The sequence below is a fragment of the Pelodiscus sinensis genome, unplaced genomic scaffold, assembly GCF_049634645.1.
Source record: "Pelodiscus sinensis isolate JC-2024 unplaced genomic scaffold, ASM4963464v1 ctg85, whole genome shotgun sequence".
NCBI classification, from domain to species: domain Eukaryota; kingdom Metazoa; phylum Chordata; order Testudines; family Trionychidae; genus Pelodiscus; species Pelodiscus sinensis.
Window position 1 is genome coordinate 60,064 of NW_027465930.1, and position 21,863 is coordinate 81,926.

The window sequence follows — 21,863 nt, forward strand, 5'->3', positions numbered from 1 at the left end:
CCTTGCCAGCAACTAACCCGAGTCGCTGTCTCCTCTGTGTCCCGCAGGCCTGTAAATTCGCCCTACGCACGTGTGGCCCCAGCATGGGCTGTCAGGGCCTGTGCGACATGTTCCTGCGGCACCTGCACGAGGAGCGGGGGCTGCACTACGGCGAGTTCATGAACGACGTCTGCAAGCACCTGGTGAGCGAGCCACGCGGGCGGCCGGGGGCGGCGGGGGGCGGCCGGGGGCGGCGGGGGGCGGCCGGGGGCAGCCGGGCGGCGGCCGGGCGGCGGCCGGGGGGCGGCCGGGCGGCGGGCGGCCGGGGTGCGGGGGGCGGCCGGGGGCGGCCGGGCGGCGGGGGGCGGCCGGCGGCGGCTCGGTCCTGGGAGTCTGTCCCCGGGTCGGCCCTGCTCTGGCGCCCGAAAGCAGCCAACCGAAGCGCCGGGCGAGGGCTGGGGACTGTCTGTCTCTAGCCTCGAGCGCCGTGACCCCGGGGCCCCCGTCCCGCAGGCCCTGGGGAAAGGACCCTGGGCCCGGCCCCCCGCCCGCTCACAGCGCCGCGTCCGCTCGCCAGCCTCCCAGCCCGTGGCCTGCAGGGCGATGGGGCCGGCACCTCGTACGGACCTTGCGGAGCCCCGAGTGGGGCTGGGAAGGGGGTTTCCTCCTCCAGCAGGGACTGTCCCTGCAGTGTGGGGTGCTCTGGGCTCATCTCCCCTGGGCAGCCCCTGCTGCCGGTGCCTGGTTTCCACGCAGGGGGCTGAGGGCTGCTGTTCCCCGGAGTCGCTGGCTCCCCGAGCGTGTCCAGCCTGTCCCAGCAGGGCCCCTCGCTGCGCTGAGCACGGCTGGCCGGAGAGGGTCCCGGTGAGGCGGCATGGGGCGCCCGTTCCCTCACTCTGCCTCCCCCAGGAGCTCTCCTGCAGGGCCGGCGGGCAGGCCCCCCCCCCGTTCCTCAGGGCCGGCCCGTGCCAGTGCCCACGGGGGCTCGCCGGTGCTGGGTGTGGCCCTGTGGGGTGGGCAGGACGGCCTGGCCCAGCGCATGTGGGAGCACCGGGGCCTGCAGGAGCCCCGCTCATTCTCGGGGGTTTCCTTCAGACGCAGAGCTACCCCGAGATGCTGAATCGGCTGATCTCAACCAACCTCTTCTACTTCAAGAGCAGCTGGGTGGACGTCCGAGCCGCAGCGGCCATGTTTCTAGGTGAGGCTGCCTGGCCGGGGAGCTGCGAGTCGGTGGGTGGGCTTGCCTTCTGGAGCCGGGTCCTCGCTCTGTGGCCGTGCGCCGAACGCAGCGACCCCTTTGTAGCGCGCTTGCCCAAGGGCCAGCTCCGCACGGACGGGAACAACGATCAGCCGGAGCAGCTGCAAGGCCGAATGGCGTCGGAGAACGGCGTGGTGACCGGGGTTGCCAGCGCGTCCCCTCAGCTGCCCACGGAGGAGGAAGGCTGCGCGGGCTGCGAGACCGACACCGTTCGCTGCTTTACTTCTCTGTACAAACACACTGGAGATGGGAAAGGGACGGTCGTTCATGTTGGGAGCTGCTGAGAATGGACAAGGGCAGCAGAAGGACAAGCCAGAAAGCTGTGGCCGGAGTTCAGTGTGCCTGGGACGGAAGGGTGCTGCCAAGCAGCCACGCGTGGGTGGTTTGATACGGATGTGGCCCGTGTTTGGGAATAAACCAGCTGAGACGCCGTGTCCGGACTCACCCTCTCCCCACTGCACCTGAAGAGCAGCAGCTGCTAACGCGAGCCAGCTGAGAGCAGCAGCTGCTTTGGGGGCTTGCGGGCAGGATGGCTGCTGTTGATTTTCAGCAAGTCTTGGAACAGCAGGAAAGACTTGATCAGCGATGGGCACCCCAGGCGAGCGAGCGGCCTCCTCCATCTCCATGGGCCGCCGGGATGTCGTGCCCAGGCGGGTGTCCCGGGCCAGGGCAGAGCGCTGGGGGCCTAGAACGTGGGCTGGGTACAGGTTGACCCAGAGCAGCACTGGGATCAGAGGCAGGGAGCCTGGCTCTCACCCTCAGTGCTGGGTGCAGCCAGCCCGCCCCTCCCGCCACGGGCCCTGGCTCCACGTGCGCCGCTTTAGTGACACGGCAGGAAAAACCCGCCAGGCGGAACCAGCGAGTCCGGCAGCCCTGGCCATGGGCGACGGTAACGAACCGTCCTGCGGGACCCCGAGCAGCCGCCGCCCTAGAGGAAGGCTGGCGGGCCGGTGCTGAAGCCGGGTGAACAGGGTGACGGAGGAGCCCGTGGCTTTGGGGTCAGCCCTGGGCAGGGTGACGGTCGAGTCCCGATGCCCAACTCCAGGGTGGAAATGGAACTCCTGCCACTCGGCCTGGGCTTGTGGGCGCCGAGCCGGCCAGGCCAGCGGCGGGGGGAGCGCTTGGCCCCATGACAGTTTGAAGAAAGACGATGAAGAGAAGAGGCCCCTGGCTCGAGTGACGTGGATTAAAAGCGGCCAGGCTGGGCCCTGGGCCCTTAGTTACCCTGCAGGCGAACCGAGGCGTGCGGGCTCGGCCCTGCTCCGGACTCCTGGGGTCTCCGCCGCCCGAGGGGGCTGAGTCGGGGCTGGCTGCTGCTGTGGGGTGCACGGTCTCTGCCTCGGCGGGGGGCCCTGCGGTGCCTGGAGAGGGCGTGTGGGAGAGCAGAGCTCACGTCCAGGGCCCTGGTGGGAGGGGGGTGGAAGCCAGGGAGGGCTTGGCGAAGAGCCCCAAGGTCACAGGGCAGGGATCCTGCGGAGGGGGGTTTGCAGCTGAGCGAGGCCGGTGAGGGGCAGGCTGGGTCCGTCTGTCGGGAGCTGCCTGGAGAGAACCCGGCACAAGGGGCTCCGGGGGGAGGGGGCGCTGGGCACAGGGGTCAGCTGGGGACTGGCCATTGCCAGCCACGGGGGCCCATGGGGCCTCGGGCGCTTGAGGGAACCTGGGGGTGAGGTGCGGGCGGCTCTGGCCTGCTCCCCTGGGCCTGCCTGCTCTAGGGCGCTTGGATTCTGCCCCAGCCGGCCCGTAACTGCCCCTCTCCTGGCTCCAGGCTTCCTGGTGCTGCACGCGGACGAAGAGTCCTGCGCACACGTGGACCTGGAGCAGCTCGTTTCTGGTGAGTCAGGGCGTCGCGGGCGGGTGGGCGGGGCTGGGGGGAGCAGCGGTTGGAGAGCGTGGCGCCCCCCCCCCCCCATGTGGCTGTCTCACTCAGGCTTGGCCCGGGCATGGGGGGCGGACAGGCCAGCCCAGCGGGACTGTGACTGCCCCCTGCCAGTCCACCTCTTCCCGGGCCTGGCTCCCTGCCGTGGCCGGGGCGTGCTGGGCTTGCTTGGTGCTCCCCTGGCTCCAGAGCAGCGTCCCCAGCCGCTGGCTCCTCTGCTGAGCTGGGGAAGGGGCTTGGAGCAGCCCCGCACGTGTCCCCAGGGCTCCGCCAGCCCGGCTCACTGCCCAGCGCTGCGGCTGGCCCCCAGGGACGGGGCCCCCAGGGCAGCAGCAGGAGCTGCGGGTTTGCTCAGACGGCCCAGCTCGAGCTCACCCAGGCCCCCTGAAACGTCGGCGTGAAGCTGGTGGCCCTCCGAGCGGAGTTAAGTAATTTTCCTGGATTTCAGGGATTTTTCCCTGTCGCGAGTGACCTCATAGCATAGAGTAATGCACGGAAACTCGCGGCCCGTTCCAGGAGAGCTTCCAACACTAAAAAAGGCAAAAGGCTCTTTCCGTTGGCTCCCGGAGCCTCCAGAAGAGGCCGGTCTGGTGGGGGCTGAAAGCGAATCCGAGTGTCTGAGTAATCGCGGGAGGGAGCTCAGCTTCCCGGATTGAGTGGATTAGCTGCCTGGGGTCTGATTTCCAGCCCCCTCCCCGGGGCAGGCGGGGCGCTGGCTTGGGACCAGGCTACTGGAGAAGGGCTCGTGCTGCCGGGCCTGGGCTAGGCGCTGTGAACGCTGGCGGGGTCACGGCGCCTCTGCCCGCAGGACGGCTCCCGGCCGAGAGAGTCGGGCCCCTGCCCTGAGCTGGGTCGGCCGGGTCCCTGCGCCTGGAATGAGTCGTGCCCAGGAGTCTGCGCCGTGCCGGGCAGCGGCCACGCTCGTCTCCTCCAGGCCTTCCCACCCCCTTCGTGCTGGGGCACCAAGTCAGCAGCTGCCCCTCCCCCTGCCGGGCTCCCTGGCCTGGGCGAGGGTCCAGGCTCGTCTTGCTGTGGGCCTTGTGCCGAAGGGGGGCGGGGGCTGAGGGCTTGGGGGCCCTGTGGGGCGGAGGGAGACAGGCCCCCAGCTGCCCCCCCGTGCTCTCGTTCCAGCTCTGCAGGTGCTGCTGAAGGACCCGGCGCCCGTCGTCCGCACCAAGGTGGCTGAGACACTGGGCCGCCTGGCCCGGGTTGTGTGAGCAGCAGCTGGGCCCAGGGGCGCCCGGGCCCCGTGAACACGAGGGGCTGGATGTCCGGCCCTCGCCCTGGAGCAGCCACGTCTTCCTGCACCCTGGGCTCTGCCCCGCCGCCTGCTGCTGCTTTTCCTCCCCCGGCCGTGCCGTGGGGCTGGGCTGTGCCCCGCACCCCCCTTCACTCCCTGCGCACGGGCTGGGCACTGAGAATGGAGCTGAGGTGGCACCCCGGTCTTGCTGGGCTCCTGCACTGCATGTCCTAGGCCTGGGCCCCCAGAACAGCTGGGGGCTGGCAGGAGCTCCGGCCATCACTGCATGGCCCCTCCCTCCCCTGTTGCACCAGGGCGCCCGTGAGCCTGCCCCGTGGCCCTGGCACAGCAGGGCCTGGCCAGTGGCTGAGGGCAGCTGTGCCCTGGGCTGGCTGGAGCCGTCCCTTGCCCCGGCCCCTGTACATACCCCAGACGGACTTATTTTTAAATAAACGTTTGCTTCTCAGAGACCCTGCGCTCCCCCGGCTCAGTGCGACCCCCCACCCCCGGGGCTGGCTCTGGTGAGGGGCTCCTGGGCCCTTGGGCAGGCTGTGTGGAACTCATGGCCACTGAGGCCAGACCAGCAGGGGGGCAGGAGCGGGCGAGGTAGGGGAGTGCTGGGGGGCTGCTGCTGTCTTGTGCTGTAGCTACACCCTGGGGCCTGTCTCGTACTTTCCTCTGCCAGCAGGCGTGGGCAGTGGGGGAGCAGTGCTTGTGGTGTTACCCTTCCCCATGGGACTGGCCTGGGCAGGGAAAGCGGGGCTGGCACCCTGAGCCTACAGCAAGGCCCCTCCAGCCCACCTCGAGGGTTACGTCTACACTGGCAGCTTCTTGCTCACGAGCAGCCGTTGCTGCACAAAAAACTGGCCGGGTGTCTCCACTGCAGGCGCGTCTCGCACAAGGCAAGTTACAGCCGAGCGCTGGAAACAGGCCTCCTGCCGGAAGAGTCCTGCCTCTCCCGAGGAACAAGCCCTAGTGCGCAGGGCAGCCTGGTCAGGCAACTTGCATTTCTTGCGCGAGGTGTCCCTGTGGTTAAAATGGCCATCGGAGCTTTCTTGCACAAGCACGTGGCCGTGTGGCTGCTCTTGTGGATGACGTTTTGCACAAGAACTATTCTGCAAAACAGTTCTTGGGCGAGAAGCTGCCCGTGTAGATGTAGCCGGTCTCAAGTTGGCAGTAGGCTCCAGAGTGAACAGGCTGGGCTGTGACTGGAGGCCGCAGGCTCGGTAGCCAGGCTTGGCATGGCTGCGTAGGCTCCTGGCCCCTTTCCCTCCTTGTTAAAATGTGGGGGCAGGGGCGAGGGGGCTGTTACTGCTTGCATCCGGCTTTGGCTGGAGGGGTGGGGCTAGGTCCTGGCATGGTGCCTCTGGGAGCAGTGGGGCTGGCCTGTGGGAGGGAGCCAAGTGTGAGGATGCGTCGGGGACCCCTGACCAGCTGTGCTTCTGCCAGCCAGTAGAACTGGGGGGGAGGGGGAGAGAGTGTATTGCTTCTCCAGGATCCAGCTTGGCCCGGGTTCTGTGTGGACGTGGGAGTGAGGGGTGGGCAGCCTCCCCCCCCCCCCCCGGGGTGGGTCCCCAGGCCCCGTCTCTTCATGTTTGCCCAGCTCCACCTCCCTGTCTCCCCCCTGGGAAGAGCCTTGTTACCTGCCCAGGCTGAGCCTCGGGCTGTGGCTACGTAGATTGGCAAGATTTTGCGCAAAAACTTGCCGCCTGTCTCCACGGGCGGGAGTCCTTGCGCAGGAACGCGGCTGTTTGAAATCAGGGCTCCTTGCGCAGGAACGCGGCTGTTTGAAATCAGGGCTCCTTGCGCAGGAACTGTCCGTTCAGCGCTGGGGTCCCCAGGCCCTCAGCCGGGCTGGGTGGATGCAGCCGTAGGGTTCAGGGGTACTGGGTGAGCTCTTATTGCTGGCTGCAGGGAGAGGGGGGGGTTGGATATGGGAAGCATGGGGCTGGGGAGAACCGACCAGCGGAAGCAGGGCTGGCAGGGGCGAGGGGGAGCGACGTGGCTGGTGGGAGGGGGAGAACCGGCCAGCGGAGCGGGACACGGTCGGGCGCACGCAGCCCCTGAACAAACACGCAAGAGCAGAGCCTCGTCAATAGCCCCCGCGCTGCCCCGAGGGTTAAAGGCTCCAGTGTCAGCGTGGAGAGAACCCGGGGCCCGCACTGAGGCCCTGGCTACACGATCCCACCGCGGGGTGGGCTGTCTGCCCGGGTCACTGCGCGCTGGGGCGGTGCAGGGTGTATCTGCTCACAGGCCCCTGTCCCAACCCCCGTTCCCTTCACTTGCTGGTGAGAATGTTGTGGGGGGGCCGTAGCTAAAGCTGGCCCTGGGGGCTTTGGGAGGCCCCAAACCAATGTATTTGCATATTCATAATTTGATTAATAAATATGCAACTGCATGTTACCAGGCCACTGAACGCTCACGACTGGATTTCCTGGTCCCCGTGTCACAGTTTGGGATCCCGGCGCGTCCTTGCGTCCAGGGCTGCTCGTGCGCGAAGGCCCACGCCGGTGCAGACGCGCTCGTGCGCGAAGGCCCACGCCGGTGCAGACACGCTCGTGCGCGAAGGCCCACGCCGGTGCAGACGCGCTCGTGCGCGAAGGCCCACGCCGGTGCAGACACGCTCGTGCGCGAAGGCCCACGCCGGTGCAGACGCGCTCGTGCGCGAAGGCCCACGCCGGTGCAGACGCGCTCGTGCGCGAAGGCCCACGCCGGTGCAGACGCGCTCGTGCGCGAAGCCCTTAACCCAAACGTATTTGCGCAAAATCTTGCCCCAGTAGCTGTAGCCTCGGGGTCTGGGCCAATCCACATGTGGGGGAGCCAGCCCCCCACACGGAGTACTGGGCCCCACAGCGAGCAGGACCCTGGCTGGCTGCAAGGGGGGGACAAAGCAGCGGGCAGGAGGGGCAGGGCCCAGGGTAGCTGTGCTACGTGGGGGCCACAGGGCGGGCTCCTGCACGGCTGGGGGCCTGGCGCCCGGGGGTGCGAGCTGGAACTCAGCGAAGCAGGATGTGCAGCAGCAGCAACCGCCCCCGTTCCCACAGCGCCAGCCCTGCAGCTGCCCCCCGCTCCATGTGGGGCACCATAAACCTGTGGGACCAAGGCAGCGTGTCCAGGGCTGGGCTCTCAGGGCCCTGCCCAGCCAAGCCGGGAGCTGCAGCCGGGTGGGGGCATTGCCTAGTGCCAGGCTGGGCTGCTGAGCTTACAGCACCCACCCTGCCCGCCCCAGGCCCTGGCTTGGGGGCACGGGATTGCCCAGGGACTGGGCCTGCCGGGCAGCAGGGACCTGGCTCCCACCTTGCAGCCACAAAGGGCCCCAGGCACCCAGCTGCCCCTGGGCCCGCCCCCCTGAGGTACAGGGGGCAGGTTGGGCCTTTCGCACAGGCCCACGTCACCACCAGCAGGCACATTTGAACCTGGGCCCTCCCAGCTTGAGGAACAGCAGCTGGCTCTGGGGTCGGGGCAGAGGGGCAGGACGCAGCGGCTGGGCCCCAGGGGGGGTGGAAGGCGGCCAGGCCACGCAGGGACGGCGCGTGGGGGCAGAAGGGCCCGCTGTGCTTGGCCAGGGATCTGCAGAGCAGCCGGAGGGTGAGCGCCCCCCCACAGGACAGCGCTGCAGCCCGGCTGGATCCAGAGGTGTTTAATGAGCAGCTCCACCGCCCCCTGGGGAGCCTGCTCCAGCCCCGGGCCCTCGGGGACAGTGTGCAACGAAGGCCCAGGCCTAGTGGGGGCAGGCCCAGGCCCCTGTGGACAGCTCCTAGGTCAGGCCAGGCCCACCCCGGGGACAGTCTGCAAAGCAGGCTCAGGCCGGGGCACAGCGCAGGCCGGGCTACGTGAAGAGGCGGATGGTGGCGTCGGCCCCCGAGGAGAAGAGCCAGGGCTGCGTGGGGTGGAAGAGGACGTCCAGCACGCCCAGGTCCTGGGCCGGCGCGTGGCCCTTCAGCACCTTCACGGGCACGATCAGGGGGTTCTGCAGCAGGTCACTACGACAGAGGAAACCACGTGAGGGGGGCGGGGGCCTTGGCTGGGGCCTGCTGCTGCTGCCCACAGGGAGCACGTCAACGCCCTTTGCCTTCTGGTCCCATCCCCCATGGCCTGTGCCGTAGCACCGCCAGCACGCCCGGCCACGCCACCCGCGGCTTCTCCCACATGTGCAGGCCGCGGCCTATGTGCACCACGCCCTGAGCACACCCAGCCACGCCAGCCCATGCCACCCGCGGCTTCTACGTGCACCACGCCCCGAGCACGCCCGGCCACGCCAGCCCATGCCACCCGCGGCTTCTACGTGCACCACGCCCCGAGCACACCCAGCCACACCAGCCCATGCCACCCGCGGCTTCTCCCACATGTGCAGGCCGCGGCCTATGTGCACCACGCCCTGAGCACACCCGGCCACGCCAGCCCACGCCACCCGCGGCTTCTACGTGCGCCACGCCAGCCCATGCCACCCGCGGCTTCTACGTGCACCACGCCCCGAGCACGGCCGGCCACGCCAGCCCATGCCACCCGCGGCTTCTACGTGCACCACGCCCCGAGCACACCCAGCCACGCCAGCCCATGCCACCCGCGGCTTCTACGTGCACCACGCCCCGAGCACACCCGGCCACGCCAGCCCATGCCACCCGCGGCTTCTACGTGCACCACGCCCCGAGCACGGCCGGCCACGCCAGCCCATGCCACCCGCGGCTTCTACGTGCACCACGCCCCGAGCACACCCAGCCACGCCAGCCCATGCCACCCGCGGCTTCTACGTGCACCACGCCCCGAGCACACCCGGCCACGCCAGCCCATGCCACCCGCGGCTTCTACGTGCACCACGCCCTGAGCACACCCGGCCACGCCAGCCCACGCCACCCGCGGCTTCTACGTGCACCCCGCCCCGAGCACACCCGGCCACGCCAGCCCATGCCACCCGCGGCTTCTACGTGCACCACGCCCTGAGCACACCCGGCCACGCCAGCCCACGCCACCCGCGGCTTCTACGTGCACCACGCCCCGAGCACACCCGGCCACGCCAGCCCATGCCACCCGCGGCTTCTACGTGCACCACGCCCCGAGCACACCCGGCCACGCCAGCCCATGCCACCCGCGGCTTCTACGTGCACCACGCCCTGAGCACACCCGGCCACGCCAGCCCACGCCACCCGCGGCTTCTACGTGCACCACGCCCTGAGCACACCCGGCCACGCCAGCCCACGCCACCCGCGGCTTCTACGTGCACCACGCCCCGAGCACGCCCAGCCACGCCAGCCCATGCCACCCGCGGCTTCTACGTGCACCACGCCCCGAGCACGCCAGCCCATGCCACCCGCGGCTTCTACGTGCACCACGCCCCCAGCACGCTCAGCCATGCCACCCGCGGCTTCTACGTGCACCACGCCCCGAGCACGCCCGGCCACGCCAGCCCATGCCACCCGCGCGCGGCTTCTACGTGCACCACGCCCCGAGCACACCCGGCCACGCCAGCCCATGCCACCCGCGGCTTCTACGTGCACCACGCCCCGAGCACGCCCGGCCACGCCACCCGCGCGCGGCTTCTACGTGCACCACGCCCCGAGCACGCCCGGCCACGCCAGCCCATGCCACCCGCGGCTTCTACGTGCACCACGCCCCGAGCACGCCCGGCCACGCCAGCCCATGCCACCCACGGCTTCTACATATACCACGCCCCCAGCACGCTCAGCCATGCCACCCCCGGCTTCTACGTGCACCACGCCCCGAGCACGCCCGGCCACGCCAGCCCATGCCACCCACGGCTTCTACGTGCACCACGCCCCGAGCATGCCCGGCCACGCCAGCCCATGCCACCCATGGCTTCTACATATACCACGCCCCCAGCACGCTCAGCCATGCCACCCGCGGCTTCTACGTGCACCACGCCCCCAGCACGCCCAGCCACGCCAGCCCCACGTACTTGTAGACCATGCCGTGGCATACAATGACGCTGCCGTCGTCCGAGCCGGAGGCGAAAAGTGGGTAGTGCTGGTGGAAGGCCACACTCCTCAGTGCCTTCTTGTGGTGCCTGCAAGAGCCCAGGGCAGCGGCCGTCAGCGCCCAGGGCAGCTGGGAGCCCCGCACTGAGGCTTCTCCCACCGCAGAGGCCCCAGGCCGCAGAGCGAGAGCAGCCAGGGCACTGAAGGGCAAGAGGGTGCTGGAGAACAGCCTGGGGCGCCCTAAGGGGAAGTGGCAGGGAGCTGGGGGGAGGGGCCCGGGCCCAGAGAGACCACGTGAGGGGGGGGGGGCAGCCACTGGCGCACACACCTCAGCACCCGGTAGGGCTTGGTGGACAGGTCCAGGTCAAACCAGGCCAGCTTGCTGTCGTAGCTGCCGCAGATCAGGTTGTCCCCTGCCAGAAGGACGGGACGTCAGCTGGGCTCTGCCATGGAGGGGCCACAGCCCCCCCCCCCCCCCGCATCAGAATCCCTCCGCAGGGCACTGCCACCCCCCCCCACCACAGCCCCCCCCCCCGCAGGGCACTGCCAATCCCCCCACACCACAGCCCCCCCCCCCCCCCGCAGGGCACTGCCAATCCCCCCCCCCACAGCCCCCCCCCCCCCGCAGGGCACTGCCAATCCCCCCACACCACAGCCCCCCCCCCCCCGCAGGGCACTGCCAATCCCCCCCCACCACAGCCCCCCCCCGCAGGGCACTGCCAATCCCCCACACCACAGCCCCCCCCCCCGCAGGGCACTGCCAATCCCCCCCACCACAGCCCCCCCCGCAGGGCACTGCCAATCCCCCACCCCACATCAGACCCCAGTCCTCCCCGCAGTGATGCCCCCGGCGGGTACCTGCGGGGTGCACGGCCATGCTGGACACCCACTTGCAGTTGGGCAGCAGTTTCTTGGCGAGCTCCTGCCGGAGCAGGTTGTAGACGCGGACGCAGCGCTGGGTGGCCACGAAGAAGAAGGGGCGCAGCGGGTGGAAGAGGACGCGCTGCACCTGCCCCTTGCTGCGCCGGAAGGGGCTCTGGCTCCAGCGCCGGCTGGCCTGGTGGAGCAGCACCTGCTGGTGGCTGTTGTCGGCCAGGACGCCGGCCAGGTAGTCGCCGCGGGGGTGCCAGGTCACCTGCTGCACGGGCTGCGGGCGGCGCGGCCGGACGTCAGCTGCCGCCTGCCCCACGGCTCTGAGCTGGGCTCTGGGCAGAGCGCCCCCCGTGCCTGGCTCCCGCCCCCCCTCCCGGCCGGGCCCCACCCCCCGTGCCTGGCTCCTGCCCCCCCCCGTGCCTGTCTCCCGCCCCCCCCTCCCGGCCAGGCCCCGGCCCCACCCCCCGTGCCTGCCTCCCGCCCCCCCCCGTGCCTGCCTCCCGCCCCCCCCTCCCGGCCAGGCCCCGGCCCCACCCCCCGTGCCTGCCTCCCGCCCCCCCCCCGTGCCTGTCTCCCGCCCCCCCCCTCCCGGCCAGGCCCCGGCCCCACCCCCCGTGCCTGCCTCCCGCCCCCCCCTCCCGGCCAGGCCCCGGCCCCGGCCCCACCCCCCGTGCCTGGCTCCTGCCCCCCCCCGTGCCTGCCTCCCGCCCCCCCCTCCCGGCCAGGCCCCGGCCCCGGCCCCACCCCCCGTGCCTGGCTCCCGCCCTCCCCCCCTCCCGGCCAGGCCCCGGCCCCGGCCCCACCCCCCGTGCCTGGCTCCCGCCCCCCCCCCTCCCGGCCAGGCCCCGGCCCCCCCGTGCCTGGCTCCTGCCCCCCCCGGCCAGGTCCCAGCCCCCCATACCTTCCCGTGCTGGATGATCAGCCGGACGCCCCTGCTGTGCTCCGTGCCGGCTGCCACGGCCCACGTGACGGGCTGCAGCCGCTCCTCCTCCGGCGGCTCGTAGGCCTCGATCACTTGGTCCGTGGCCCCCCACAGCAGCTTGTCCCCGAGGCCGGGGTTCACCAGCAGGATGGACTGCTCCCTGCGGGGGGGGCTGCCGGTCAGGACCTGCCCTGCCTCCTCGCCCAGCCTGCTCCCCCCAGCCCCAGCCCCAGCCCAGTCACGGGGGGGGGGGGGAAGGTGTGTGGACGGGGGCGCATGCGGGGAGGGGGGACGAGGGTGACCTGTGACAGACATCGGAGGGGGGTGATGGGGAGGTGGGGGGGACAAGGGTGATCTGTGTCGGGGCCACGGGGGTGACGGGGCACATGGGGAGGGGGACGATCTGTGCCGGGGGGGCCACGGGGAGGGGGACGTGGGGAGGTGCCAGGGGGCCACGGGAGGGTGACGGGGCACACGGGGAGGGGGACGATCTGTGCCGGGGGGCCACGGGGAGGGGGACGTGGGGAGGTGCCAGGGGGCCACGGGAGGGTGACGGGGCACACGGGGAGGGGGACGATCTGTGCCGGGGGGGGCCACGGGAGGGTGACAGGGCACACGGGGAGGGGGACGATCTGTGCCGGGGGGGCCACGGGGAGGGGAACGTGGGGCGGTGCCAGGGGGCCACGGGAGGGTGACAGGGCACACGGGGAGGGGGACGATCAGTGCCGGGGGCGCCACGGGGAGGGGGACGTGGGGCGGTGCCAGGGGGCCACGGGAGGGTGACAGGGCACACGGGGAGGGGGACGATCTGTGCCGGGGGGGCCACGGTTTGGGGGACGTGGGGCGGTGCCAGGGGGCCACGGGAGGGTGACAGGGCACACGGGGAGGGGGACGATCTGTGCCGGGGGGCCACGGGGAGGGGGACGTGGGGAGGTGCCAGGGGGCCACGGGAGGGTGACAGGGCACACGGGGAGGGGGACGATCTGTGCCGGGGGGGCCACGGGGAGGGGGACGTGGGGCGGTGCCAGGGGGCCACGGGAGGGTGACAGGGCACACGGGGAGGGGGACGATCTGTGCCGGGGGGGCCACGGGAGGGGGACAGGGCACACGGGGAGGGGGATGATCTGTGCCGGGGGGGGCCACGGGGAGGGGGACGTGGGGGGTGCCGGGGGCCACGGGGGTCACTCACACGGCCACGGCCACGAGGCAGACAGCGGGGTTGGGGTTCCAGGCGACGCTCCGCACCACGCCCTGCGCCGGGAGGGTTTTCATGCAGCGGGCGCTGATCACCTCCCAGAAGCGCACCGTGCCGTCGTCAGAGCCTGCGGGGCGGGACAGCCGGCGGGTGGGTCTCTGGCCCACGCACACAGGCCCCGCCCTGGCTCGCGGGTGATCGGTAAGGCCTGAGCTCAGCCAGGCGGGCCGGCCCGGGGAGCTGCTAGCCCCAGTGCCAGGCTTGTCGCTGGCCCCGGGCACAGCGGGACCCTGGGGAGCGGCTCTGGGGAGCTCCCCTCTCCTCAGCCCCACCAGCGCGGGCGCTTACCTGACACCAGCCACTGCCCGCTGGGGGAGACGCTGAGGCAGCGCACCAGGCCGCTGTGCCCGCGGTAGACCTGGGGAGACAGGTGCTGGGTGAGGAGCAGCGCGCCGAGGGGCCATTCCCCCTGGGGCAACCAGCCCTGCAATGGCATGGTGGGCTCCTCAGGCCACGCCAGGTGCCCCCTGCCCGGCTGACAGGCTCAGGCAGCCACGGAGGCACCAGGGCGCTCAGGCCCAGTAGCTCCATGCAGCCACCCCCCCGCCCGAGCTGCCTGCTCCGACGGCGTCTGGGGCCCGGCCCGGCGTGGCCTGTCGTCTGCCCCAGGCCCCACTGACCCGCAGGGAAAGAACGGAACGGGCGATTATCATGACTGGCAGCAGCCCGGGGCCGTGTCCCGACCTTCCCGGCTAAGAGCCACGAGACCTGCCTCCGGGCACCGTACGTCTGGAGACCCGCTTATACGTTTGGCCTTCACCACACCTTCCAGCAGGGAGTTCCACAGGTTATGCTGCCAATGTTTCCCTGCGTTACCCAGGCTCCCGTGCTACGAGGTGGGGTAAACAACTCGCCGTGCCCTCCTGAGCTTTCCTGCCCCGCCCCGGCCTCCGGGCGCCTCCCTACCAGGGCCTGTGTGGTGGGGAACGGCTGCAGGTCCCGCGGCCTCGGCAGCTTGGGGATCAGGTCTTCCGGGTCCACGTTCACCTGCAAAAGAACCAAGCCGGTGGGGCACCGGAGGGCTCGGGCTGCCCCAGGTGGGGTGTAGGGCAGCGGGTTGCCAGCTGGGCTTCTCCCGTATCAGCGCGGCCCCCCCCACGGCCTGACGACGGCTCTCCGGAAAGGGGCACCGTGCAGGACCCGGGCTGCACAGCTCGGTGGCTGTGAGCTTCAGCCGGCCCCTCTGCTCCAAGCCAGCCCCCCCGGAGGCGCTGCCCCCGTCCCTGCCCCATGGTGGCTCACCCTCATCTTCCTCTGGCGCGGGCACAGGTAGAGGTCGAGGCAGCGCTCGAAGCGCTCGTGGATGAAGCGGGCGTAGGCTGGCACCGCCCGCAGGCACCGGTACTGCTGGGGCAGGAAGTTCAGCTTCCGCTCAGCCGCCTCCTGCTGCTCCCAGGCCAGCTTCTGCAGGGCAAAGGGCAAAGGGCGAAGGGCAGCAGCTGCCCAGGACTCCCCGCTGGCTCTCCGGGGACCTGCGCCCCCGTTGCCCTGCAGGCTCCCCCCCAGCTCCACGTGGGGCCCTAGGGTGGGACCAAGGCAGCTAGTCCAGGGCTGGGCTCTCAGGGCCCAGCACGACCCTGCTGGGCGCTGCCCTCGTGCCAGGGGCCCCGGGCCCTGCCCAGCCAAGCCGGGAGCTGCAGCAGGGCGGGGGCATCGCCCCATGCCAGGACGGGCGGCTGAGCTTACAGTGCGCACCCTGCCCGCCCCAGGCCCTGGCTTGGGGGCACGGGATGGCCCAGACCCACGCCGAGCAGGGATCAGTAACCCCAGAGCAGCCGTAACGGGGACCCTCGCCGACCCCCCTTGCTGCAGCTCTGCCCTGTGTGGCGCGGCCACGGGGGGGGGGGGGGGGGGCTCTCCAAACCCCCAGCTACACGTGCCCGGGGCCTGGCCTCTCCTCACAGGTCGGGCCCCCGTGCTCTGGCCTCTCCCCAGCCCGGCGCCCGGTCTCCAGGTGGGCACTAGTCCTGTTCACAGCTGCCCCAGCGCCGCTCCTAACGGGGACACCTGGCCCGGATCGGTGCTGAACTTCTGCCCGCAGCACCCCAGCCCGCCGGCCCCCTCGCCCTCACCTCCTCCTCGCTGGGCAGGTACTCGGGCGGGGGGTTGTAGGACTCCTCGTGGCCCGGCAGCCGCAGCTTGGGGGCCGGCACGTGCATCTTGTGGCGCCCGAGGATGGAGTTGGGGTCCTCCTGGGCCCAGAGGTCGTAGTAGGCGGGTGAGGCCTCCCTGGGCTTGCGAGGTTTGATCCAGCCCATCTTGATGGCATGGACCAGCTTGGAGACCTGCAGCAGCACAGATGGGTCAGTGCCAGGGCGGAGGGGTCTGGGGGGAGGGCAGACTGGGGCGGAGGGGCCTGGCGGGGGAAGGGGGAGGGGCAGGCCGGGGCGGAGGGGCCTGGCGGGGGGAGGGGGAAGGGCAGGCCGGGGCGGAGGGGTCTGGGGGGAGGGCAGACTGGGGCGGAGGGGCCTGGCGGGGGAAGGGGGAGGGGCAGGCCGGGGCGGAGGGGCCTGGCGGGGGGGGGGAAGGGCAGGGCGGGGGGGGGGGCAGGCCGGGGCGGAGGGGTCTGGGGGGAGGGCAGACTGGGGCAGGCCGGGGCAGAGGGGCCTGGCGGGGGGGGGAAGGGCAGGGCGGGGGGGGGGCAGGCCGGGGCGGAGGGGTCTGGGGGGAGGGGAGACTGGGGCGGAGGGGCCTGGCGGGGGAAGGGGGAGGGGCAGGCCGGGGCGGAGGGGTCTGGGGGGAGGGCAGACTGGGGCGGAGGGGCCTGGCGGGGGAAGGGGGAGGGGCAGGCCGGGGCGGAGGGGCCTGGCGGGGGAAGGGGGAAGGGCAGGCCGGGGCGGAGGGGCCTGGCGGGGGAAGGGGGAGGGGCAGGCCGGGGTGGAGGGGCCTGGCGGGGGAAGGGGGAGGGGCAGGCCGGGGCGGAGGGGCCTGGCGGGGGGAGGGGGAAGGGCAGGCCGGGGCGGAGGGTCCTGGCGGGGGGAGGGGGAAGGGCAGGCCGGGGCGGAGGGGCCTGGCGGGGGGAGGGGGAAGGGCAGGCCGGGGCGGAGGGGCCTGGCGGGGGAAGGGGGAGGGGCAGGCCGGGGCAGAGGGGTCTGGGGGGAGGGCAGACTGGGGCGGAGGGGCCTGGCGGGGGAAGGGGGAGGGGCAGGCCGGGGCAGAGGGGTCTGGGGGGAGGGCAGACTGGGGCGGAGGGGCCTGGCGGGGGAAGGGGGAGGGGCAGGCCGGGGCGGAGGGGCCTGGCGGGGGGAGGGGGAAGGGCAGGCCGGGGCGGAGGGGCCTGGCGGGGGGGGGGCAGACACTGCCCGGTTCTCACCTTCTCCTTCTCCACCAGCGAGGGGATGAAGCTGCGCTTGTCGGCCGGGCGGTTCGTCACCGGATGGACCATCACCTGGCTGCTGAAGAAATCCACAGCGGGCTGGGGGGAGAGAGGGGTCACTGGCTGCCTTGGCTCAAAGCCGGGATCGGTGTGTACCGTGTGCAAGTGTGTACACCATGTGGAGTTGTGTGTGGAGGTATGTGAACCATGTGCGTGCGCAGAAATGTGTGTACCGTGTGGAGGTGCATGTACTGTGTGTATGTACTGTGTGGAAGTGCATGTGGAGGTGTGTACCCCGTGTGGAGGTGTGTGTACTGTGTGTACACCGTGCGGAGTTGCATATACCGTGTGGAGGTGTGTGAGGGGGTGTGTGTACTGTGTGTGTAACGTGTGGAGGTGTACATGTACTGTGTGGAGGTGTGTGTACCGTGTGAAGGTGTGTGTACTGTGTGTGTACTGCGTGGAGGTGTGCGTACTGTGTGTGTACCGCGTGGAAGTGTGCGTGTACCGTGTGTGTACCGTGTGGAGGTGTGAGTGTACCATGTGAAGGTGAGTGGAGGTGTATGTACTGTGTGTGTACCATGTGGAGGTGCATGTACCGTGTGGAGGTGCGTGAGGAGGCGTGTGTACCGTGTGGAGGTGTGTGTGTACCGTGTGGAGGTGTGCGTACTGTGCGTGTACCATGTGGAGGTGTGCGTATTGTGCGTGTACCATGTGGAGCTGTGTAGAGGTGTGTACCGTGTGGAGGTGTGTGCCGTGTGGAGCTGTGTGTACTGCGTGTGTACCATGTGGAGGTGTACGTGCACTGTGTGGAGGTTTGTGTACTGCGTGTGGAGGTGTGCGTGTACCGTGTGGAGCTGTGTGGAGGCGTGTGTACTGCGTGTGTACCGTGTGGAGGTGTGCGTGTACCGTGTGGAGCCGTGTGGAGGTGTGCGTGTACCGTGTGGAGCTGTGTGTACTGCGTGTGTACCATGTAGAGGTGTACGTGCACTGTGTGGAGGTGTGTGTACTGCGTGTGGAGGTGTGCGTGTACCGTGTGGAGGCGTGTGTACTGCGTGTGTACCGTGTGGAGGCGTGTGTGTACCGTGTGGAGCCGTGCGTGTACCGTGTGGAGCTGTGTGTACTGCGTGTGTACCGTGTGGAGCCATGTGTACTGCGTGTGTACCGTGTGGAGCCGTGTGTACCGCGTGGAGGTGTGTGTCCCCTACCTGATAGGGGTTGAGGTTCACGTCCCCGAACTGCCCTTTCTGCAGCCGATGCACCAGCTCCACCTGCTCGTCTGTGAGCCTCACGTCCGCTCCGGTCAGCTTGTCCTGCACCGTCCGCCTGCGGGCGAGACCCGTCAGGCCCCCTCGCCGCCAGCCCCATGGAGAGACCGAAGCCCCGGCCCTAGCCGGTCTGCCGAGGGACGGGCTGCCTGTGGGGCAGAGCCACGGCCGGGCGCGCCGTCCCCAGCACTGGCAGGAGAGCGTACGCTCGGGGCTCCCGGCGGCGCGGGGCGGGGCCACTGGAGGCCGTGCTCCGGGCCGACTCGCACGCAGAACCAGGGGGGAGCTGGGCTGGAACGGAGCCGTGCGCTGAGCGTCCCTGGGGCGGAGCCCGCGCACGCAGGGACCCCCCGTCCGGCCTGGCGCCCCAGCCCCTCACCAGTAATCGGGGTTCTCCATCTGCTCCAGGAACTTGTCCAGCTCGTCCTTGGTGCGGATGGGCTTGTAGATCCTCCTGCCGTCCAGGTCGTAGCCGGCGTGCGGGTAGTCCTGGTACCACTCCATGGGGATGTTGCCCACCGTGTTCCGCACGTCCTGCCGGGGGAGGGAGGTGAGCAGGGGCGCCCCCAGCCCGCCCCACATCGCCCCAGGGCCCGCCTGAGCCGAGCTCTGCCCCCGGCCACTCCCCGGTGTCCCAAGGGCTGGGGACACTGTCACTAAGGCTGTGAGCAAACAGGAGCTGGATTTCCCATGATCACACCAGCCTCCCCTGCAGCGAACCTCCCGCTGACACCCAACGCCAAGTGTGGGGCACTGCAGCCCGCCCCCAAGGCCGCACACACGGAGCCCCGAGATACTGGGAGGGAACCGACACCCCAAGGCCGCTTGCAGATGCTGGGCCGGGGCGTCGGGCTGCCCCCCCGGACAGCGGAGCGATCGGCTGCCTGCCGGGGAATCGGCCGCACCCGGCGCATCGCTGACTAACAGCGCTGGGACTGGATGCACGGCCGGGCTGCGGGGGCTCAGGGAGCTCACTGGGCAGCCATGCATGTTCCTGCAGCCGCCAGCCCCAGAGCCAGCCCAGTGCCAATGGGTTATGTGCACACACGGCTGCGGTGCAGCTGCTCCCCAGCTCAGCCCCCCCACGCCCCAACCTGGGCCAGCTGCTGGCATTTCCGGCCAGCTGGACCCCATGGCCAGAGCCAGGAGGAGGCACCTGCCCTCCCCAGCCCGGAGCAAGGCAGCGCCGATGCCGCTCACGGGAGGTCGTGGCGCGGGCCCGCCCCAGAGACGGGCGCAGGGGCTGCCTTTGCTGCCCCCCAAGCATGCCAGCCGCTGGGGTCAGTTCCTGGAGTCCTGACCCCCCTCGCTCCGCCGCCTCCTGCCCCCCTGCCCGCGCTGGCCCGTGCCCTGAGCAGCCAACCAGGCCCGGAGGGGCAGCAGGAGCCCTGCTGGGGGCAGTGCCTGGGGAGTGTGGGGAGCCCCCCCCGTATCCCATAGGCCAGACTCAGCGCCCCCCCTGCCCAGAGCCGGGCCCGTGGGCTGGGCCCTGTGGGGCCAAGGAGCAGACCCGGCACAAGTGCAGAGCCCCCGGGAGACGGAGAGAACGTGACCTGCGCCCCGCACACTGCGGCCGGGGGTCGCGCTCGCCTGCTGCGCCATCTGGTCCCCATAAACACCTGCCGCAGACGGCCGCCCCAGGAAAGAGGCGGAGCGGCCGCCCCGGGGACACATCCATCAGGCGGTGCGCACACGTCGGCGCCGGACGCGCTCCGCTCCCAGGGGCCCGGACGGGAATTTCCCACTCCGGCCGGACGCGGGAGCCGCCGCTGCATGGGAGAACGGCACGGCGCCGGGAGGGGAACCCCCCCAGCTCTCCGGCCACCTCGCCGGCCGCCTGGGCCCCCCCCGCAGCGGGCTCCCCGTCTCCCAGCCGGCCCTGCCCCTTCCGTGGGCAGGCCAGGCTGCTGGCAGACCCGTGGCCTTTGTGCCCACCCTGGCTCCCTAGAGCGAAGGCCCTGGACCCACCGCCAGCAGCCCCTGGCACCCCGACTCCGCCGCCCGAAGCAGGAAACGGCACCTGCCGCCAGGCTGGGAGCCAGGGGCTGCTGGCTCTGGCAGGCCGGCGGGTCGCACGCCTGTGCCTGAGACAGGGCCGGGCAGCACGGTCCTTTCGCTCCCCCGGCCGCAGCCCCGCCGCAGCCGTGCAGCGCTCCCAGGCAGCTAGCTGCGCAGGCCTGGCCCGTAGCCCCCTCGAGGGGCCGCGATCCCGGGGGGGTGGGAGCGCTGAAGTCAGGGCGAGACCGAGGCAGAGAGCTCGCCGGGCCGGCCCGCGGGGCTGCCGCAGAGCAGGCAGGAGGACCAAGAGGTGGCGGCAGCAGCGTTGCACTGACGACCCCGGGGAGCGGTGCAGCGGAGAGCCAGGAGCAGGCAGGGAGACTCGGAGCTGCCCGCTGAGGGGACGAGATCCTGCTCACACCCCCACTGGGAGAAGCGAGTTCTGACCTGGCCTGGCCCAGGGCGTAGCAGGCTCCCCGTACCCTGAGACCCCAGCCGGGAGCGCTGGAGGGAGGCAGGAGGCAGTTGGAAGGGTCCCCTCCAGCTCCGAAGGCCCCCTCGCGGCCCCAGCCTGTCCTAGCTCACAGCCCAAAGCGCGAGGAGGCCGGGCTCAGGGCCCCGGAGGGCTGCAAGTGGAGGTGGGTGCGAGACCCGAAGGGCCCCGGTTCTGCACTGACAGCCCTGGAGCCGCCCTGGCGTGCCGCTCGCCTTCCGGAGCCCCCTTCGCAGGCGCAGAGCGGCTGGGCCGGGGCTCCTCCCTCCTCGCCGCTGGGCAGCCCTGCAGTAGCCGCGCTCGCGCCGAGGCCCCGGCCACCTCCGGGGTAGTTAACACATCCCCTCCAGCGAGCGCGGCTCCCGGAGCGCGGCTGCCGTCACTCAGCCTCGCGTCTGGAAGTTGTTCTTGGACGGGCCCCGGCATTCCTAGACGGACATTCCTGGCAGCTGGGAAGGCGCGTAGGAAAGATTCTTTCCCCAGCGTTTTCTTGAAAATATCCGGTCCACGTGGAGCAGTGGGGCCGGGGCAAGCGCGCGGGGCCGTGCCAGCCGGCACACGGGGTCGGGGCAGGCAGGGGGCTGAGCGAGCCCCTGAAGAAGAGGGGCGGGTGGGACTGGCAGCTGTCCCCAGGAGGGGGCGCTGGCCAGGCCAATCCCATCCCTCAGGCCCCTGCTGCAGCCCCTCAGCCTGCCTGGCGTGGGAAGGCTCTCGGCAGGGCGAGCTGGCCCTGGCCTGGGCCGGGACTCCTCCCTGGCCGGCTGCTGGGGCCGTGGGGGTCCCGAAAGGCCCTGCCTCGCACACAGCAGGGCTGGGCTGGCCGGCAGACAAGCCTTGGGGCCGGAGAGAGCGCCCAGCGGGGGGGTTTCAGCCTCCAGCAGCCAGCGCAGCCCGGCCGCTGCCCCAGGCTCCACGTGGTGTGGAGTGGCAAAGGGACTAGCCCCGGGCCGGGGGGACCAGCCACTAAGCCCCAGGGAACCCCAGCGCCGCCCGTGCTCTGTTACCCCGGCTGGGCCGGGCTCCGAGCAGCGTGGAAAAGCCCTGGAGGGGATGGGAAGGCAGCCAGCTGCGGGGCGCTGGGAAGGCAGGCCTGGCATCTGCACTCATGAGAGACGCGGTTCCTGGAGACGGGAGGCTTTCTCCGGCGTCCCGGCCTCAGCGCTGGCCAGCAGACCCAGCCTCGTCACGCCCGCCTGCCCCAGGCTGCGCCCACGAGTCCCCCGAGTGCGCCAAGCTCCGCCATCCGCGCGGGAACGAGCTCTCCGAGCTGAGGACGGGCCCTGGCGGCTCCCGGGGGGCGCTGGCGCGATGTGGGCGAGGGGCAGGCGGCACGGCAGGTGAGAACTGCTCCCGCCGGGAGGCGCAGGGAAGGGAAGGGCTCGCGCTGCCCGGGGGGAGGCCGCGCTGGCGCGTTCTTGGCTCTCCTCTACCCAGGAGAGTGGGGCCGACCTG

At 71.2% G+C, this 21,863-nt stretch overlaps 2 protein-coding genes across 4 annotated transcripts in view; one reads left to right on the forward strand and one right to left on the reverse strand.

Moving 5' to 3' along the window:
* The window catches only part of MROH1 (maestro heat like repeat family member 1), a 64,878-nt gene extending 60,057 nt beyond the window's left edge, over positions 1-4,821 (forward strand). The window contains 4 exon segments of the mRNA XM_075916832.1: positions 48-182; positions 1,075-1,177; positions 3,003-3,068; positions 4,245-4,821. Coding sequence (XP_075772947.1) covers positions 48-182; positions 1,075-1,177; positions 3,003-3,068; positions 4,245-4,330 — 390 coding nt within the window. The 3' untranslated portion in view covers positions 4,331-4,821.
* A 3,157-nt stretch (positions 4,822-7,978) lies between these two features.
* Positions 7,979-21,863, reverse strand: part of BOP1 (BOP1 ribosomal biogenesis factor) — a 56,713-nt gene continuing 42,828 nt past the window's right edge. For all 3 annotated transcript variants that reach the window (XM_075916833.1, XM_075916834.1, XM_075916835.1), the window contains exons 4-16: positions 18,300-18,454; positions 17,861-17,978; positions 16,650-16,751; positions 15,409-15,621; positions 14,579-14,740; positions 14,243-14,323; positions 13,625-13,694; positions 13,271-13,403; positions 12,061-12,241; positions 11,145-11,433; positions 10,615-10,699; positions 10,268-10,375; positions 7,979-8,336 (exon numbers count right to left, since the gene is read on the reverse strand). In XM_075916833.1, the coding sequence (XP_075772948.1) occupies positions 8,183-8,336; positions 10,268-10,375; positions 10,615-10,699; positions 11,145-11,433; positions 12,061-12,241; positions 13,271-13,403; positions 13,625-13,694; positions 14,243-14,323; positions 14,579-14,740; positions 15,409-15,621; positions 16,650-16,751; positions 17,861-17,978; positions 18,300-18,454 (1,851 nt within the window). In that variant the 3' untranslated portion in view covers positions 7,979-8,182. The remainder of the gene's footprint in view (positions 8,337-10,267; positions 10,376-10,614; positions 10,700-11,144; positions 11,434-12,060; positions 12,242-13,270; positions 13,404-13,624; positions 13,695-14,242; positions 14,324-14,578; positions 14,741-15,408; positions 15,622-16,649; positions 16,752-17,860; positions 17,979-18,299; positions 18,455-21,863) is intronic.